The sequence below is a fragment of the Prinia subflava genome, chromosome Z (genome assembly GCF_021018805.1).
Source record: "Prinia subflava isolate CZ2003 ecotype Zambia chromosome Z, Cam_Psub_1.2, whole genome shotgun sequence".
NCBI classification, from domain to species: Eukaryota; Metazoa; Chordata; class Aves; order Passeriformes; family Cisticolidae; genus Prinia; species Prinia subflava.
Genome location: NC_086283.1, coordinates 75,707,618 through 75,729,110, shown reverse-complemented (window position 1 = coordinate 75,729,110; position 21,493 = coordinate 75,707,618). Strand labels below are relative to the sequence as shown.

Here is a 21,493-nt window from a genome sequence, read left to right as displayed (position 1 = left end):
TTCAAATCCTAAATTCCAAGTGCTAATTCTGCTCTGTGTGCTAACCTTTTACTTTGATTTCCAAGAACTACCTTTCCTTCCCTATGCTTAGCTGACTCTTCATATCAAAATCCAAAGTTTGTTTAATGCTGTTGAGGAAATGTTCACAGGTGTACATTCCTGCCTCACCTAAAAGTATTTGCACTTCCATGCAGCAGGAACAATAGCAAATTTTGTCTAATTAACCTACCACTATTTTCAATGAAGCATACAGAGCTAGGAAACCTAAATGTTAGATCTGGAAGCTAAAGACTAAGAGCTGAAGTAGATTTTTATTTTGTTGCAATATGGTTTGTTCCAGTAGCAGACAAGACAACCAAGCTAGTTAACGAAGACAATTTGTGAAGGTGACAAGCCATGGCCTAATGCTGTCTTCACTTACAGGCAACACTCACTGAGCCAGTCTACTTCACTAGGAATCACAGCTAACATAAATGAATCTCCATAAACTTCAACACAATGTATATCATTTAATCACACAAGGGACAACTATGAGGCAAGACCTCTCTTTCTGGGACTCACCTTTCTTCACTTCTAGCAGGACACTGCAGTAAAATCATCACCTGATGACTATGTTTGGTCATGAAGGTGTAAGGCCATGATTCATGTCTGTATTCTTTTATCTTATAATCCCTAACCCTTCCCCCAAAAAACAGCATTGGAGCAGAATACAGAAGGAAGTCACTAGATCTGTCATTTCTCCCAAATATGCAATTCTTACATCAGCTGTATTTATAACCTCAGCATTAAAATATTTTGAAACAAGAGGAGAAAATGACAGTCTTGAATGAAAAGAAATGCTGTAAAAGTACAGTGAGTACCCTTGACTAGCAAAATATCTGCTTTTAACAGTAAGAAAAAATGAGACATAATATTTCTGTCAAAAAAAACACCCCAAATATCTATTACAAGTTTTCTCCCAGCATTTAAAAAACATAACGGGTTATGTGAAGCTTGGTTCTACATGAGAAAATGACAGATTTACCTTTGATCCTTTGCAACAGTGTCCCATAGCCCATATCATAATGATAGGAAAATACAAAGCTTAATGGAAGTATTGGCATTAAAAGTGCTGGGTTCTTCCTTTTTATTGCTCTGTGCAAGAGAAAAAAATAAAATTATTTGGATATTCAGCACATCATACTGTTACTTTAGGCTGACCTTGACTGTCTAGGACTTGTGTATCCTTCTAAAATCTCTAATCAAAGAGCAAGTCTTAATTTCCTCTGAAACATTTGTCTTCTGGTTGCCTTCTTTCTCAATCCAAGAGTATTTTAAACATGCAGTAGCAATTTTTGAAAATATCTAACAAAAACAGATCATCTAACTCATTTAGCATGCATGTGCAGTCACATATCCAGCTGCTTGCAACATGTAACAATGTAGATTTTATGTTCATTTCCAAATACATCTGAGTCTACAGAGAACCCATGATGCATAAGGTGCACTTAATCCTCTCTAAGTACACAAAACCACAAATATTTCCTATAACCCCTCTAAACATGTTAGAGCACAAGAAAAACATACTATCAGCTAAAAGTACTGCAGGACAAGTTCTTTCACTATGCAATATAGCTTTACTAGCCAGGCTTCTTTTTCCCTTGGGTCAGTTGATTCCAATTTAAGGGAAGAGACTTCAGAATATGTCTACTTGTTCACTGCATTTAAAAAATCCAGATGGAGGATATACTACTCACTAACAGTTCATTAACTCTCAGTACAGACAAGAAAATAGCATGGGTTTTAAAAACTCTCTCTTCTTCCACACGTAACTTTTATTTTACACTGGACTTTTGGTACTTCAGATATATAATGTTATTGTCAGATCATGCCCCTGCTTTTAAATAAATCTGCAGTACAGACATAACCAACATATTCAAACACAGACAGAATTTGAAGTCCATCTGTCATTTGATCAATCTCTGAGCAATTACTAAATAAAAATAACTACTTGTTGTAATGCGAAAGCAAGATCCAGCAAAATAGAAATAGATAATGTAATAGATTTATATTTTCTGTTAGGGAATAAACTTCATACCCAGTTGTTAAAACTACAGCAGCAAGTCCAGAAAATGTTCCAAAATATTTGAGAAATTCTCGTGTCCAAGCAATCTGCATGGCTGTCTGTCTCTCTCTTATCAGGTTCTGCAGTATTAGTTGCCTTTCCAGCTAAAGAAGGGAGACAAGTTAAACAAAATCAAATCATCCATTTATCTAAAAGACTGACTCAATTGCTCAGAGGTCTATAAATCCAAAACACTAAGAAAGTAATTTTTCATGGCTTTTGATTGAGAATGGTCTTCTTCCATAATAGTTTATACCAAGAATGCATTTAGGTAATTATCAAGTGCTTCTAGGCAGAATGTTTCTAATTGTTCTTCTCAAGGTCCAGACAACCAAAACTGCAGTGTTAGGTTTTGAGAGGTACCCAAGTCTCAGCAGGACTTTCTAGATTAAGATTCTCTGACCTTCACATTTTCATGGTGAGCCACAGAGTATCTGCTTTCCCAATTCATTCCGCTTAATTCTAATTTATTTGTAGTAATTTCAGAGTCAATCTTGTAACGTCTTTGCTCTTGAGGATTCCCTCTTCCTCATGATGCATCATAAAGCTAATAACTCTTCTGCAACACAACAGTTACAAACATAGAAAAACACTATGAAAACAACAGGTCTTTTATAGATACTGAATATATATCAAAAGTCCATAAGGAAATCCTTCTGTACCTAAAATTAAAAAATAATAATGCAAAATCTACAACCTAGTCAATATATTCACATGTTCAACTAGAATTTTCTATGATACAGAGGAAATAAAAAAGTAGATTATTAGATTTAATATATTTTTAATTACGTGCCCCATCTAAACTTACTGGGATGTTTTTATTAACTAAGGTAAATTCAGTATTTCTCAGAAGTTCCTCTCAACTGTACAGAATGCAAAAACTAATTTCCTTCTTAAAGTGATGGAAAAAATAAGAATTGTGCCAAATATAAGCAGTCTGAAACCAGAGTAGAGAAGTTAGTTAACAGAGCAAGAAGTCTTGTTCACAGCAATGTTTATAACTCATCTTGTAGGGAAAAAACTGAGTACCTGGGTTTGTATGTCTAGGATAGCTAACCAAGTTGGATGGAAAGTTCAACAAGGTACAGGAAGCAGAATACCAGCTGCCTAAAAGAGTGTATTCTAGGGAAGAAAGAACAAAGAGTGAAATCAGAAAGTTCTCTTCTAATGAATCTCTAAAAGCAATTAAATATGTTCTTTCTCCTGCTTTCTAATTCAAGAATAATTTAAAGGATTTGTAATTACTTAAGGTTTCCACCCATTTATTCATCTCCATTACTATTGATTTAGTCTGACCAGAACAATTTCTGTTAAATTGTTACTAATTATTTAGTCAGACTATGTTGATCTTGCTATCTTATTTACAAGTTCATTCAGTACCTAGATAGGTAGAAATAATTTTGAGACAGCATAATGAAAAAAGGACAGATCTAATTACATATAATTGTACACAGTAGGAAAAACAACATTCACTATAGTCTCAGAGTACTATTTCATCTGTTTCTCTTTCCTCAAGACTTACATTGCAATTGTTGTTCTCACAAAAAATATCAACAGGCTTTACCTTTCTGATAGCCATAATTTTCAGATTGCTTTGTTTTGTTTGGTCTTTTTTTTTCAGAAGAAGTAATTATATAATGGCTGACAAACCACTTAATAAAATATCAAAATAATTAGATTTTATTTTGTCACCTACAAGGCAGTTGGAACTTGTAAAATAAACAAGTACACTGACCATTAATTAGACTAATTTTGGTCCCAAATATGCTAAGCCTGGTAAATTGCTGAGGGCTGACGTGATAAGATAAAATAATGACATGTAATATCCATTTAATGACTTTATTTTCATCTTCAGTGTGATTATAGATGTAGTTTCCACATATGTGAAAAGTATTAAGGGATCCTTTGTCTGCCTGTCAGCACAGATAAGGGCCTGTGCTTCCAAGATGCACACTATTGTCCTAAATGAGCTTCAATTTGAAGAAGCACGTGGTAAGGAAGTGGGACAAGGATATGCTGATGAAATATAGGTCTTGCTAAAAGCGAACAATGGAGAAGAAAAACAGACAGTTTAACATGCCTAGTGTTTAGAAAGAAGTAAACATCACATTAAAAAAGGCTGTAAGTTCAAACTTACAAAAGTAAACTAAAGTATCCTAACACAATTTTTATAAAAACAAATGCACACAAAAAAACCCCCGAAAAAACCCCAACAAAACCCCTCTCACACTTGTTATACTTCGACAGCTCTTTAAAACCCAAGTGCTGAAAGAAAAAGATAAGTCACAAACAATGAAGTCAAACAAACGCCATGCTGCAGGAGACTGCCATATCAAATTCCAGAAGCCCAAGGGTACTTTCATGTATATCTACAAGTAGTTCATATAAATAACCTACTATAATTGAAAACAAGTTGTTTTCTATATTATAGACACCAGCCAGATAACATTATCAAACATTTTTTATATTCTTTTCTAACTAGATCTTTTTTCTTTCACTTGAGAGAAACAACCCTCAATTTTCTCCATCCAAAAACAAGTGGCGGAATGAAATGAATATAAAAATACCCATAATTCTTTTCCTTTGAGCAAAAAACTTCTTCCATGTAGATTTTAACCAGATGAAACATAATACTGTATTTAAATTAATTTCTTAAAACAACAACAAAAACAGATGTGTTGGATGGAAGTTTTAGAATTATGCATCTTAGAGATGAACATTCTCTGTGTACATGGGGAATGTGACAGCCAAGAAACAATGGTTTCAGAGGAATACTAATCCACAGAAGGCAGTAAAAAGCAGGTCTAGTGACATTTGGCTAAAAGAATAATTTAATCCCTGCTATTACTGAAGTTTCATGATTTTACAATGAATAGCTTACAAGACCTATTTTGTCCACAAACTTACAATGTAGCATCAAGAAAGCCCTGAGATGTGTTTGGGGATCCTAAGTAAGCTACAGTACTGATGCTGAGATTTGCACACCAATTTTAATTTAGTCATAACTTATACAGAGAAAACTTAGTAACAATACCTGAACCCGTGCTCCAAAATCCCTTTGAACATATGTGGTCTTATGACAAACTCAGGATTACCGCTCTCAAATGCCAGAAGTTCCCTTTTTTCTGTATTCCTTTATTCCAAAAAAATCTTTATTCATGCTTTCCATTTCCAAGATCAGTTTTGTTACTTGTCATAGTTTCATCTTGCAAAACAAAACATGATAGTGCTGTAGTTGTTAGGATTACAACAGGAATCTGAGTAATGAAGAGATTTAGTCTAAGTGTTCTAAGTGTTCCAGGGCAATTCCACACTGACTCCACTGGATTTCAAACTCTCCTTAAGGAAAAAGAAAAACTGAGCAACAATTATGGCCAAAGTTGTCCTACTAGATACTGTTCCATCAGACAAACTTACTGGAATAACTGTAGAAAAACCAGTTTGGAGTACACCTGAGCTCTTTTGAGGGAGCTCTGTAGCCACTGCGTAACACAGGAGGGAACACTTCTCTGGCATATTTTGACAAAGCAAACAAAAGACAGGCCACCTGCCTACCCTGTGCCATCAAAAACTGCTTTGGCATGACCAGACCTGACAGTTAAATAGGTTTAAAAGCAATGCTTGACTGTAAAAGAGTATATACCTTTAAATTAATTTTGGGTGCTCTAAGTGTCAAAATTAAACATCTACTTTGGCACTCAGGCAACCCCTCTGAACTAGTCTTTTAAAAATTCAAACAATTAATGGGCAATATCCTTATGCTTATCCATTTAACATGCCAATCTTAAATGAATCTCTGGAGCTTGAGTAGTTTTGAATGACCAAGATATCCTGACATACTGGCTTTACACTGGTGAACAACCATTGGTAGATCTTAAGGCAAAACTAATGCCTTAAGCAAGTGCCCTAAGTTGACATTAAGCCAGTCAGGATTTGAAAACATATGTATATAGGAGAAGACTCAGGAGTCTACCACAAAAAATGACTTGGAATTAGATGAAAGAAACCAAATCCTGTTTGACTGCAGTTCAAATCAATATCCCATTTTCAGCTGTTAATTTCCTAGTAATTGTGTCTTATTTTCCTCAGCATGAGTTCTATTGAAAATGTCAGTCACACTGGGATAGTGAAAGACTTTTGATCTATTAACATGCAGATTTTATGAAAAACTCCAAGTCCTACACTCTTAGGACTTAGCTTAAATTAATTTTTAAAATTACTTATTTTCTCATTATGGCAGAACAGAAGTAAGAATTAAAAACAGTAGGTATTCATCTTTACTGCAAAAGATCTTATAGAATTTTATAGCTAATAAGAAAAAAAAAAAGTATATCATTCAGCCTTAGCAGAGATGGGCTACAGTTTATTTAGAAAAGTCTTACTGATAGGAGAGGTTGATTATTGAGAAAACAAGCCACAGGTGCACATCACACATATCAGTTGAACAACCATTCACCATCCAAGTGCCATGTCTTAAGGAATAAATTCTACTTCATTTTAAGTATACAAATGGTCCCTCTACATAGCCATAAAAAATTCACTAGGAATGGTTTACATGACGGTACTTGCACTAAAAACTACAGATAAAGGGTCCCAAATGCACCTTTAGCACAGGAGAAAGAGAGACGCTGTAATTTTCTTAGCCAGGTTGCTGTGCATAGCACCAGAGAACTAAAGTTGTGACGTGGATGCCTGGGTGCACATCTAAACATGCTTTTCAGATACTTGTACCCTGTAACAGTCAGACCATGATTTTATAGACACAGTTAACATCATAATAAAAAGAGTGACAATAGTAACTTCTATATTGGCAAAAAATATTGAATACATGATTTTTAAAATTATGCAATTAAAATTATTTAAAATAGTTTTAAAAATTAAAGTATAGTATTCCAAAATAAATGGCTACTAGTAGCAAGTGACATTTTAAATTTTATAACACTCTCAAGAGGACCCAATTAGAAATAACTTTCCCGTTTTTTCTTTAAATACAGTTAGTAGTTTCTCAACACTGTGTGAGCAACTGTAAGGGCTGATTGGGATTTTGAAGTCTGCCACACAGAAGCTGTTATAGTAAAAGGAAATCAATGTTACAAAATGAATCATGACAGATGAAGAGAAGTGAGGCACAGAGGGAAAAGGTCAGTTACTGTGAAACTGATAATGCTAATAAACTAGGCAGTGGTAACCATCCTTATAATTTCTACTGATTATTCTTCAGACTGCCACAATGATGTCAAACCACCTAAAAGAGCATTTATACCATCATTTCATTGATAAAAATCTAGTGGGAGAAAATTCTCAGCTGAAATCGACTTTGACTACTTGCAAAAGAAAAAAAAAAAAAAACCACAACCACAAAACCCTGTCTGGATTACAAGCCACATCTTCACTAGACTAGAAATTTCTCATACTTTATGCTCTTAGCTTGTTTTCTCTCTTCCATGTTCAGATGCTGTAGATGGAATGGATGCTACTTTGGTTTTGTACCCCCAAATGGGATGGAATGTGGTGTACAAATACTCAACAGAAATGAAAAGCAAAGCCACTGCAAAACGCTCTCTTCTTCACTGTCCACATGTATTAGACATAATTTCACTTGTGCATATTGTGTGAGTCTGTGTGTCTGTGGGGAGGAAGGCACAGTAACCTGTCACAGACCGCAGGCTCCTCTGGGTGCCGTGGCCTTCCGGGTGCAGCGTCTTTAAAAGGACACTCATGGTGTCCGGCGCACAGGCGCACCACGGTGACACAGCGCAGTCGTGAGGGCCGCAGGAGCAGCCGAGCAGCAGAGCTCTTCTCAGGCAACACAGGATAGAAAGAGCAGGAGGACATCTTCCACACCAGGAGCTTCTTTGCTGGAACAGGGACTGGTCACTGAAAGACCCTGAGAGCTCAGGAACACAAGCTTTTATATGGGTTGGAGTGGGCAGGGTCAGCAACTTGGACCAATGAGGGACAGGATTGGGGAAACAACCAATCAGGGAAGGGATCCAAAAGGGTCCAATCAGGGGAAGGCAAGCCCCAGGAAGTGGGGTAATGACCAATCACAAAGGATCAGCATACCTGCAAAGGCTCACGGGATTGTGCCGTTTCTGGCTCGCCGTGAGCACAGGGGAGTCTCCCAGAGAGACCCCTGAGGGAGAGGTTGGAGCTTAGAACAGCTTACACGCTGTCAATGTTCCAAGTGAGGGTGAGCTCCTCTGTGGCTGGCCCAGGGGCCACCACAGTAATCACCACCCCTAAAGAGAATTTGTAACCCAATATGCTTAATGGCTCTCCTGGGAGATACTCTTTTTTACCTAACGTGTCTAAAATATCGGGCAGGACAAACACATAGCTTGAGAGCAGTCATGGCAGTAAACCTATAGAGAACGTATTTCATGTCGACATCAATAAGACATAATTACACTGACATCCTGGTAAACAGATATTTGTACAGGAAAAGAATTAACTACCTTACAAGAAATAATCAGATAAACACCATCTCTGCTTAAGTTGTGAAACCCAGTATCTAAAAAAACTGAAACTTGAAGAAACTTTTGGAATATCCTTACACTCATGTTAAAAGAGCTCTCCTGTTTTGTCACAGGTTAATACATCTGTTATAGGCCATGGCCATTCTGCCTATAATAGGTTATTTTCACTTACAGTTTTTCAACGTTCAGACACTCTGAAAGTATTCTTTTAAATATTACTAACTTCTAACTTCTGAGCACTCAGACCTGCAATGACAAATAAGGCTTAAGTTTAAAATAAAAAAGTAACAACCACACATACAAAAATCCACAAATCTCTTCCAAAATATGTATGAAAGTTCTTGTGCAGATAGTACAGCTACCTGTGGCATTTCATCAGCAGATGAAAGGTTAAAAGCTCATGTGACTTATCCTTGGTGTCTTTCTAATTCTTTCTGCCTTTTCTTCTGATTCTTTCTAATCAGTGGGTAAAACCAGAAGCTGCTGCAAATGGTTATTTGGTAAAAATAAATGAAAAATAGAATAGTGATACCTATCTCTACACCTCTATTGTAAGCCACCAGAATGCAATACAGAGATGACAACTTATAATAATTACACAGTGTCTGCTTGGTTCTATGACCAGCATGCCACAGACATCTCAGGAAACGGGCCTCTAGATGAAGCAGCTAAAATAAATCAGACCTAAATGTTTTATCCTGCTGCTTCAAAGCTTGTTTGCAGATATTTTTCACATCAAGTACACAGAGCAATTAAAATTATTAGCACTGCAAGAAATTGTACTCTTTAAAAAGAAAACCTAATTTTTAAAGCTTCCCCATAAAAAGACAGATTATGAATTATTTACAAGCAAAGACTTATCAGAAAAAGAAAAAGGTCTCACAAATTAGCCACAAGACAGAATATAAACTGCATTGAAAAAAAATCACACAGAATCACAAAATATTCTGAGTTGCAAGGAACCCACCAGGATGGAGTCCAAACCCTTAATGAATGGTCACAGATCAAACCGATGACCTTGTAGTTATTAGCACCAAATCCTTTGTATTCCTTTTGTTGTTAATAAGGTACTGAAATTACACTCTGTATAAAGAGAAAATAATATCAAAAGCCCCTAAATCCATGTGAGATTTTGTGCTGTGCAAAGGAGAAACTCAATCTAATGGGCAAACCATGGAGGTAAAATTTCTTGGTCGTAACCCAGCATTCTTATTTTTCTTTTGTGTGGTTTTTAGGCAACAAACACACAGCAGAGTGCAGAAGAGCATCCACCACCTGCATTTAATAATCTTACCTAAAAGAGTAAGTGAAGTTTTAAGGTACTGTTACCAGCGTTCAGAATTTCAGAAATTTTATACAAGTTTTATATAGATAAGCCAAAGTCATCAAACAGCCAGTTATGTAAAAAGAAGGTATCAATGCTGTAGGAATAGTAAAATAGATCAAGATGTATAAAACAAAGGGTTAATGTTAAAGTAAGTTGATATGGGGATAAGGGGTGGAAAGTAATTTCAATATCTGACTAATAACTGAATAAGAGCTGGGGTTTTTTCCCAAACTTAACATTCAGGAAATAGTATTTCATAGAAAGCAAGTAAAGACCAAATTTTACATCAGTGGACTGAACAAAAGACTAAAATGACAGCTTTGCTCTACTAAGAGGAAAGGAATTATGGAAAATTTGTTGTAGCACAGGAACCAGCTTCACAAGGCATTTTTTCTTTGAAGTCAGTTAAATTCCTTCAATGAATTGAAACTAAACATATAAAGGTAAGCTGGAGGTGCACTTCCAAGAAAGACAAATTTTGCAAGCTGCATTCACAATGACAATGTACTAGTCACCGATATTCCCCAAAAATAGAATTGATTCTACTGAATAAATTTAATTAATATTTGTCTCACTACCAGTGCAGCAACCAATCTGTTTTGCATCTTTTGCTGGTAGTCATTGCATGTTAGAAATAGCTATTAAAATCTGCTCTTTGTTAACCACTTCATTTATTTCTTTACAATGATCAGGCAGAGTATACAATCTGTCACCTAATACCAACCAAAGTGGCTTTTTTTCCTGCAAGACAGATGGTTCTAATCTTCCTCAGTACAGATACAATTTATCTTGTTCTATTCCATTTGATGTGCAGAAACTAATAAGGATATAGAATTGTTACCAGAGAGCATTTATTTCCCAGAATTACCTAAGGGGCAAAACAATTTATGTAATGCTTCAAGACAAATGCATTAGTGATGTCACAAGTGCTACTAGTATCTTGTCAATAGAAAACAAATCTAGCTATTTCCCACCCCAAAGGGAAACAGATGGTAGTAATCTGGAAAGGCAAAGCTTGCTTACATTTTACTTCACAACAAAGAAAAGGAACAATTGTTTTCATTTTAATAGAACTGGGAAAAAAAAGTCCTTTTGACTAAATTTCACTGAAAACTTTGGGGAGGAAAAGGTTAGGGGTTGACAAGATCCTGAAGAAAATGACTCAGTGTCTGACATTAAGAGAAATTAAAATTTTCAGGTATCATCATAGAGGTGGTTGATCTTTTACTGACAAAGATAAGGTGACAAATCTGTAGATGGAAAAATGTCATCACACACAATTTTATTAGGCACAGAAAGGCAGAAACCTGTGTCAGTACATTCCTTTTTTAATCAATAAAAGTGAAGAAACAAGAAAAGATTTTTCTTGTTCAGAAACTCATTGGCATTTTAACATTAGCCATTTTTCCTGCCAAGGGTCAACACATAGCACACATATGCATTTCAAGCACCACTTCATTTTAAGATCAACTGATAAATAATTGGTAGTATTTTGTCTGAGTAATGGGTTAATTTAATTTATTAGGGAAAAAAACACCAAACCAACAGAACTCCAAAATTGTATTTGTAAATACAATCATCTTTAAATAAAAGAGATGTCATCTCTCCCCTGCCCTTACTCATACTTTCTCATACTCTCTTTTCCATTCCTATTTTTAGCTCATTACTCAAAGAGTCGCAGGATAAAGGGCCATGTGCAAGATGTGGGTCCCAACCAAGAACAGAAAATAGGCTTATGAGGTGTAGGGCCAGAAGTTGGATATGATGATCCTGATGGCTCCCTTTCACTCAGCATATTCTATGATTTTATTAATTCCTTTTACCTGTTTAAGATGGAGTACTAAGACTGAGCCTACTAGCTATCAAAAAGACATTAATTAATATTTTGGTTTTTTAAAAGTTTCAGTTTTTTGTCATCCAATTTCCATTAACATTTTGCATTTGTCTTTAAGAATGTGGCCCAGTGTTTAGTTTCTAATAAAACTCCTACTGACCTATCTTAATGACATCTGTACACTCTCAACAAATTTTTAATTTTAAGGAATTTAAAACTAAATGAAGAGAGGAGGTCAGAGGAGTCCCATGAGCTGTCTGATAAATAAATCAGGTTTTTGTCATGTCTCCCTCACAAAATTCTCAGTATCTGTAGTAAAGGAAGTCCAGGAAAATGCTATGTGTAGAATCCATGACTGACTTCAAAGATCACAAAACAAATAACTTAAGGAAGGTGTACAGTTGTACAAAAACATTATCTTCTAAAATATGCAGGTTCAAATACTACTTGTACTTTATTTCTGCTAAATGTGTAATCTCATTTTTCACTTTAAGATTTATTTAAAATGCTTCAGCTGCCTCTTTTACTATACATCCTGTCACATACTACCATAGCAACTTCAGTTTGATGTTTCTTAAGAAGTAAGAATGTCAAAAACCACTAGAAGGTCACCTAGATTATCAAACAGATTACAATAAGAAACAAACTTAGAACTCCTGCTGGAAGGTTCAAATTTATTTCTCACTGGGCAAATACAAATATTATGACTTTGTACATATTCAAGGAGACATTGAGGTGAAAAGCAAACACCAATAATAAACAGTTGTATAACTGTAAAACAACACCTTGTTTTGAGATACACGTGTCTGGATAGAAACTGTATTTCTGGATAGAAATGCTGTATTAGTTGTCCATCTGTTCTAACAGGTCTGTATTTTTTACTGTTTTTATTTCTTTATTTCAGAAAAAATGGATATAATTTAGTCAAAAGATATGGTCAATTGATAAGCACACTACGGGGTACTTCTATACTTTCATTTCAGATTTTAGGACAAATTGTTGAACACCAAGAGAAAACTGCCTTGTTACTTTCATTTATTGCCATTCAAAGCAAACCTCCTAAGGCAATATAATCCTGGCAGGTAGGTAATGCAATCATGCTATGGTCTGCTACTAACCAAGAGCTGATAGTGTAGAGGAAAGAACACATATGATATTAAACTGCATTTATCTATGCTTTCAGTGATTTTTTGATGTTTTTTTTCCAAAACCAGATACTTTTGTCACACACCTTTTGTAACATTAAATTACATTCCAATGATAGTCATATTTACACATTTGTATATATGACGAAATAATATCCTGAAGCATTTTCTTACAAAACTGAGAGCTTTCGTGGCATTTGTGGATATAGAAAACACTCAACAGCAGTTTCACTTCAAGCTGATTTGTGAATGCATGTGACATGACTTGTGCTTACAGTGAAAAATGCATATGCCTTTCTCACAGGCAAGAGCTGAAGAAGAGATGAAAGCACAGAACACTTGAAAGCCATTTTCAGTAGTAGAAATCTTATGATTTATAATTTGAATGAATTAAGTAAAATGTTTTTTCTGCAAGAGACAAATACATTTGGCATTTCTGTGTTGTGTCAAAAGAAAATTTCACTTACAGAAGAAAATGCTGTATAATAGCTATCTATGAAAAGGCAGACTATACCTTACTGCACTAGAGGATGAGTTTCACTAGCAATGTTTTATACTATCTGCCCACTTACTCCACAATTTTAACTAACTGAGGAAGAAATGCCTTTAGTTTTTATTGCCTTTAAGTAATTGGCATCACTGCCAAAACTTCAAAAGATGTTAAAACAAAGCAGGGAAAAACAAACGACCATGAAAGAGAAGAAAAAAGAAGAAAAGAAAGAGAAGAGAAGAGAAGAGAAAAAAGTATAAAAATATGCACTGAGGTACAGAACTATAGAGGATTTTCCATGCCACTATCTGGTCCTCATTAGAATAGGATAACATAGTTTTATTATGGCTCAAAATAAACCAAGATGATGTTAGGGATCCCAAAAGAAAAGATTTAAAAAATCAAGGAAAGATTGCCATGGATTTTCAGAAAAAAAAATAGTACCACAGCATTGTCAAAACAAAGAAAAATAAGCCCTTTTCCAGTTTTACTTGATCTTGACATTTTTTAACCAAGGCGTATAGAATCTTTTCCATGCCCACACAGGGAGCATATAGGGAGCAAGTCTATAAACTGCAGATTTATGACTGTTTTCTGGCCATCCAATATTACCTGGGGAGAAGAATGCACTTTAGAGTCTGATATAGTAAAATAGGGAGAGAAGAGGCACAGCAACAGACTGGGATTGAGACTATCCAGAGATTCATGTTGTAGACAGGTTATAATAAAACACTTTTTTATTGGGAAATAGAAGATCTGTCAGAAGTATTTTTCTAGCCTGTTTATTTTCTTACAAGTTTAGTGGCTCCATCAAAGATTAATATAGAGGACTATATCTGACTCCTGAAAGCAATGATGCTTTCCACTGAGAAGACGATCTTCTGGTTTGGTAAGAAATCCTTTTGCTGGGAAGGAAAAAAAACCCCAAAAGTCTACCAAAAAACCCTCCAAAACACTCTGAACTGCAACCCCAAAACAACAATAAAACAATGACATGCCCTAAGCACTAACTAGTCTCTTCTCCTTCCAGCACTTTCAGTGATTCTCCAGTATAACTTATTCACAGAAGTTACACTGTTAAAGAATTTCAGTTGTCCAATCTGACCCTGAAAGACTGGTGGACCTGACCTGCTGTAATCTCAAAGCAATACTTTTAAAACGGTGTTTTGCTTAAATAATGATTGTAACATTTTACTGGAATTTCTGATTTCAATTGACTTATATATGTGCTAATGCTGGATACATAGTGCTACATACAGTGTAGGGGAAATGTATCTTCTAATACAGCAATATATTTTAGAAAACTTCCAAACTATACAGTAGATTGAACAATTCTTTTTCAGGTAGAGTATTCCCACAAACAAGAATTTTGCTTTGTTTTTGTGATTTGACAGGCAGGGTACATGGAAGCTTTAATTCCTGATTCCCTTCTCCCATCCCTTGTGATGTTATTTCTGTATCATTATCACTTAACATACATCTAAAGTCTGTTGGACAGCTGTCAGTTAAAAGTTAGACCAAGTTACATTTTGTTTCAACAGATTGCTGCTGTGCATATCGTGCTCAGTACAAGTGCAGACATCAAGCAGTAACTGCTCATAAATCTCTGTCTGGGAAGAAAGAGAGAGAAGAAATTCGTCCCTCATAGGATCCACAAAATACAGTGAACCACAGCCTTCTTCTGTGGGGGTTAGAGCATCATAAAATAACTTGGGTTGAACCTCAGCAGTCCTGCTCAAAACAGGATCAGCTATGAGATCAGACCAGGAGACCAGGCTGCTGAGGGCTTTCATCCTGCCAGGTCTTGAAAACCTCCAAGGCTGGAAGCACCACTGAGCCTCGGCTCCATTGCTGGATTTGCCTTGCGGGGGAAGAGGTTTCTCCTTACACTCAGTCTGAACAGCTCCTCAAATCCTGTTTCAGTGTATACTCATAACCTCTTGCACTTTCTGGCTGTGCTTTCTTGATTACTCACAGTTGGCGGGGGGCTGCCCTTGGATCCTGCACCCCACAGGGCATCCCATTCCAGTCTAAGTATGCACAGCTCACTTGGCCTCCTTGCAAGATGTGCTCCAGCCCTTGGCCATCACGATGGTCTGCTGCAAAAGCTGCTCTTTGTCACCTACATTATTCTTGCACTGGAGAACAAGGGGGGCAAAAAGTGGATGCAGTATTCAAATGCATTTAACAAAGCACTGAACAGAAGACAAGAGAAAATTTTGTCAACCTACTGGCTTCAGTAGAGCCTGTAAAGCCCTCATTTGTTCTTTTGACTCTCTCTTCTGTCAGGGTACATTGCTGACTTATGTCCTAGTTGCTGTCTTCCAGTGTCCCCTGCATCTCTACAGAATTGCTCCCATTTTTCATCTCCCAGTCTGTGTTGTGGCCAAGGACACTTAGCCAACACTTAAATCATGTCAGCTTTCCTGAACTCTTCTATCCTTCAAAGCTCCTATGGAACCTTGTTTACCAGTTTCCCAAGCAAGATGAAATCCTCTCTCCCAATGTCCAGAGTCTGCAACTCATCTTGCTACAATCAAGTGTGCCTCTAATATTACAGTTAGCCCTTATTTGTAAATAACAAATTCGGCTGTGCATGATGGCCCTTGGACGGCCCATCTAGTGCATACACACCTGTATCACACAGTTATTCCTCACATTTTGCAGAAATGTACTCAATTGCTTATGTCCTCCTTTTTAGGACACTTACAACAGATTTTAGGGAGTCTCATGAGAATCAGTTAGTAATCCAGAGATTTTCTTCAGTTGCTAAAAGAACGGCTTGTTGTTTCTTCATGTATTTTGTCACTTTGATTGGCAACCCGCAGCATGCTGCCTCCACAGTGTCAAATTTTGTGGACTCTACTTTGACCTTAACTCACAAGCTACACCATCTCATCATGGATATCACTACTTCTTGTCTGTCCTTCTTGTCTTTACTGAAGAGCTACTACCTGTCTGTTAGAGATTTCAAGTTTCATGAGCTGTCCTACCACATCTCAGTTATTCCCATGATGTTGCAGCACTGTGACCAGAGACAGCTCTTGTTTTTCCTGTTTGTTTCTCAGGTTGTGTACATCTATGCTTAATCATGTACTGGCTTCCTTTTTCCGGAACCATCAACACTGCAGAAATCCCAGCATACTGTCTCATAAAAGCTTCTGCAAGGACTAGATATGTTCTAGACTTTATTTAACATCTGCTGCAACAGCAAAATGCTTCTATTGTGCTGCTGTAGTAGAAATAATTTTTTTAGGATGATAGACTGTGATTTATTTTTTGATTTCGAGAAAAGGTTTTTCATTTTCTGGGGTTCGGGGATTTTTTTTCAAAAGTGGACTAAAGTGCTCTGCAATAGTTTAGAGAATTCTTTTTGCAGTATTTACTATCCTATTTTCTTCAATTCACTAGGCAGGCCCCTATCCAACACAATTTTCTCTTCCATTCTCAGACTCTGAATCAGTGCTTCTCTCCTCACTGCTTTTTTGTAAAGCTTTTCCAGAAACACATCTAGGTGAAAACTTCAATGGCTTGACAACATCAAGAGATGCATTTAATCTTAGGTCTGATACATAAAGATATTAAAACAAATCAGTCTTTCCATGCATGCCTTTCCACCTATCATCTCATAATAAAGAGTGATACAACAAAATTACAAAGTAGTCTCCAATTCAGATCTCATTATTAATGACTAAGCTAATATGAGAAAAGGAAAATAAGGTCAGTCAATAAAGGATTCAGTGTATCACCAATTATTTGTGGAGTTCCAGTTAAACAAAATCTTCTAATCAAGTAATAGAACACTTATACACTGAGCTATAACTGAGAACCGTTATGAAGGATTTGAAATGCTACTAGGACCTAAATTTTTTAGTTATATGGACTAGGAGCCACTGCTTACTATGCATTATTATTCTTATACAGATCAAGATATCTTCATGTAATTCAACTCTTATAATACCACTGGAAAAATAACCAAAAACTCTGTTATTAAAACAAAATCTCAGTTTCCTCCTCTGTAGGGTTACCTTTCAAGTAGTGCAGACATGCTATATATAGGAAAACTGTGATACGAATTGGTTTCCCCTGTGTAGAGTTTCCCAAGGAAAGAAAGGAAAAGCAACTTTTTAGAGCCAAAAGCAGTGTTACCTCTATAAAAATAACAGAAGGACATAAACTAAAATCTAACTGGTGGATGGGGTGGAGTGTCAGGGGAGGTAATGGCATAATACTGACTTGGGGTTCAGTTCAAAACTAAAGAAAGAGACTTTGATTCCTCTACATGCAATAGGAAACCTGGCTAAAATTTGGCAGGAGAGCTTAGGCTTTTCTATGTCTGCACCCTAAATTAAAAGCCTTTTAAACTGTGTGTAGAATGTCTTTTACACATCACTGCAAAAATACCACTCTAAGATGCAGTTAGTAAGCTCTGCTTTATGCAATCCTAGAATAAAATTCACTAAAAGAAAAATAAAATTGTAATTTGTACTGTGCTGTGACCTTTTAACATGATTTTGCTTATCAGCCTAAATACCACTACACAGTATACAAGATTGTTTTAGTATTTTTTATATTATTTGAAGACAATGTACTTTTATCATGCACTAACCAAACTTAAGTCTCATCACAATAAAGTCTTTAGGAAGCATCACAGTATGTGAAGTCAAACAATCTCTTATTAAAAAAGCAACCTGTCAGGGATCTTGACACCTGGACAGTAAGGTCGCTGTCTTCAAATATTAATAAGAACTATTTAAATTGTTCTAATCCATACTGAGGAAAGCATAATCAGCCACAAATATTTCTGCATTCCTACTTGCCACTTTCAGGTGTGTATCTTTTTCCAGGCTGCCATGTGCATCTTAAAATGGCTTTCTTAGTAAACAGTTATTGCAATAGCTTTCTTAAGGTGTACATTTGGAATGTTAAAAAAAAAAAAAAAAAAAGGAATAAAAGCCTCTCTAGAACATAAAATACAGAACATAGCACTTCGACTAAAGAAATACATGAAATTCCCACATTTAATTGTGTTAAGAGGACACATAGAGCTCATAAAAAAAATCTGCGATAACTGCTCTGTGGCCTGGAGCAGAGATCTCCTCTAACACATTCAGCCTCACTAAAAGCACTTTGCAAGGCCATATACTAGTCTTGAACTGTAGATCTGATATATTAAAGTGTTTGAAAATAATTTTGCAAATTACACTTTAAGGAGCAGGCTCATGATAAAAACGAAGCCTCAACAAATTTCTACCACAAACAGTCTCCACTTGACACAGATTGGTATTTCATTCTGGAGCCACACAAAGACAATACAAACTACTTCAAACAATACAACAGACCTTCAACATCAAGGCAAACAGTTGAATTTTTGTTATTGTTCCAAAAAGCATTAAGATAAAATTTACAAGGCCACAATCCCTTCTTTTCAGAGTTATCCCAAGAAAGGTATAAGGCAAAAACCCATGCACAACATCTTTTAATATTGTCTCATTCTGAAGTAGTCAAGCTGGTTTGGCTGTCCAGTACACATCAGAATGACTCTAAAACTGACTGAGCTTTAGCATTCACCAAGGTTTGGGATTTGGAGGGTCTTTACAACTTCTATCATGTTATTGTCTTACTTTTGCAACAGTCTCTTTCCAACCTACAATAGTCTACATTAAATAAGTCAATCACTAAACAGCTTTCTATCTTCTCTGTGTTCAGAGGAGAGCATACACCTATTTGGGGTTTTTTTGCTTTAAAAAAAAAGTGTTCTGTCACAGAAATTAATAGTACAAAAATCTTGTTCCAAGCACTTTACAGCAATGTTATGACACTTGTTCATCTTCAAGGAGCAGAAGATTTACAGGTTCTGACTGTCTCACCAATATCTACTGTGTTTCATTCCAGGTCTACCCAAAGAGTAACTATTTCATTTCTGTGCACTGTCACACCATCACTGCTAGTAGGGAAGGCATTCTAGGTGAAACAGTTTTGATGATTTCTTCACCTGCATCAATTGGCTTGGAGTGATAATTGTACCCTGCTCCTTTAACATCTTAATCATGGGACACTTTAGGAACACTCAGAAGCTATGAAAACCTCCAAGAAGTTTTGATCCCACATGTTGTTTTAGGGTCTATTTACATTTAAGACAAATTAGCATTTTTGAATCTTATACTATTTATATACTTATATAAGTAAGTACATTATATTGCTTCTAGTGTAAGCTTCTATTTTAATCAGAACTATGATAGTTTTCAGAGAAAGATGGGTGAACTGATAACATCCAAGCCCCAGTATTTCACCATAAGAATATATAAATGCTTTAAGTTAAGCTATTTAATTCTGGCCCTAGTATGACCTAACTTCCCCAAGTATTTCTAGCTGCAATTTTGTCTAAAGCAAATAAATCAGGCTTTACCATTTTCTACAACTAGCCTGAAAGTCTAGCAGTAAACTCCATGTCACAGTTTTTAGTCACATATGGAAAAGAAAAATGACAATCTCTCCTCTTCCCTATACTCTCCCTAAGCTTGAAGCAGGACTACATTCCTCCATCCCCTAATGACATATAATTTATTTCTCCCACTGCCCCCACTGAATCTGTTTACACCCAATTCAACTATACATTTCAGGTGTTTTCAAAAGATAGGTATTTTCTAACACAGCAGGTGTGTCTGCAAACATAGTAGCAATCAGATATGATCAGGTGTTTGTAGTGCTAGAAAGAAATGTACTATTCTGACCATAACTACTGTCAAAAATAAGAAATGCAATGCAGGGGAAGTTCCTGAAGAACAACTTGTAGAAATTTTATATGTAATTTTGAAAGAGTATTTTTGTAACTGCCCTCAAAGTTTGTTTTTTTATAAATGCCTGAGCATTTTAACTAGAACTAGCCAAGGCAAAGACTGGCATTCAAAGTCTGCAGCTACCTACAGATGTTAGCTTGAATTCAAGCTCTTTCCTCAACTCTATTTGCTCAACAGAGAAGCAGTTTGTGAAGCAAGCTTCCACATTAACTTCACTGTAAATCTGTCAAACTGAAAACCTTCCTGTTATTTGGATTTCCAAAAACCTTACGGGTAGGAGGAGCACCTCTGTGCAGGAGGAAAAAAAAATAAAAGGCATGTAAACAAAACTTGGGGTTGCATCTAAGAAACATATAACACAGTACAGACAGCAAATTATGTCTATAAGCCGTGCAAAAGGTTGATTTTCTTTGAACAGTTAAAAGTTATCCACTGTTTTATTATATCATCTTTCCTTACGCTACCTTTCTTTTTTTTTTTAGACAGATATCCCAGGTCACCTTCAGAGTTCGGTTTATCGGCGATCCTACAAAACCATCTGCACACTGCTTTGTAAACTAAACTATGCCATCTACTGGCAATTTAGCAAACTGGAAGTTCATCCATCACTACTTTAAACATTCTAAAAATTTAGTGTGTTCAATTTAAATGCAAAACTAAAGGAACAAACTCCATCTAAACCCATCACATTATATTCCAGCACTTAGCATATATTACATGTAAGTTACAACATATTGACAACGAATCAGAAAGCTAGTGCTATACTGTAGGCCCGTTCAGTACAACTTTCTGAACCCTAATCAAACTGGTTTTTCTTTTTCTCTGCTGGTATTTTCTTATTTTATGAGAGGGAATAAAACATCTCCATGCCTTTGTCTGAGGATTCTAGAAAAATGAATAGCTGCAGTTATCTCATTGAACTTAAAGAAAGAACTGGTTTGAGAGATTTTTTTTTTTTTAAATAGTGGAAGCATTGAAACATATTTGACTAATGTATGTTAAGAGTATAATGTCCATGTTTCTGTAACTCCATTATAACTGATTCACTTTAACACATCCGCGTTTCTTAACTGCAGTGTTACAGTGCAGTAACACAGCTCAACCTCAGCATAAATCTACTTTTTAAAGTGGGTTTACTAGAACTGTTTTTAGTCTGGCTGCTTTAACGACAGTTTCCACTTTTACAGTTTGTTAAGACAGACTGTTGAGGAAGTCCTTTGGCACCGAGCAGAGGTCCTTGACACGCCTGAACCTGCTGTGCTCGGTCAACACACGGCAGCTGGCGGAGCAGGTAAAGGGCGCACCTTTAACCCT

General features: G+C 36.1%; 1 protein-coding gene across 3 annotated transcripts in view; it reads right to left on the bottom strand.

The window, feature by feature from the left end:
* The window catches only part of PLGRKT (plasminogen receptor with a C-terminal lysine), a 92,402-nt gene that overhangs the window by 5,937 nt on the left and 64,972 nt on the right, over positions 1-21,493 (bottom strand). Inside the window, exons 2-5 of one of the 3 annotated variants that reach the window (XM_063423679.1) lie at positions 3,134-3,226; positions 2,508-2,663; positions 2,078-2,208; positions 1,025-1,134 (exon numbers count right to left, since the gene is read on the bottom strand). In XM_063423679.1, the coding sequence (XP_063279749.1) occupies positions 1,025-1,134; positions 2,078-2,208; positions 2,508-2,555 (289 nt within the window). In that variant the 5' untranslated portion in view covers positions 2,556-2,663; positions 3,134-3,226. The remainder of the gene's footprint in view (positions 1-1,024; positions 1,135-2,077; positions 2,209-2,507; positions 2,664-3,133; positions 3,227-21,493) is intronic. The other 2 variants (XM_063423678.1, XM_063423675.1) reach the window with 2 other exon arrangements.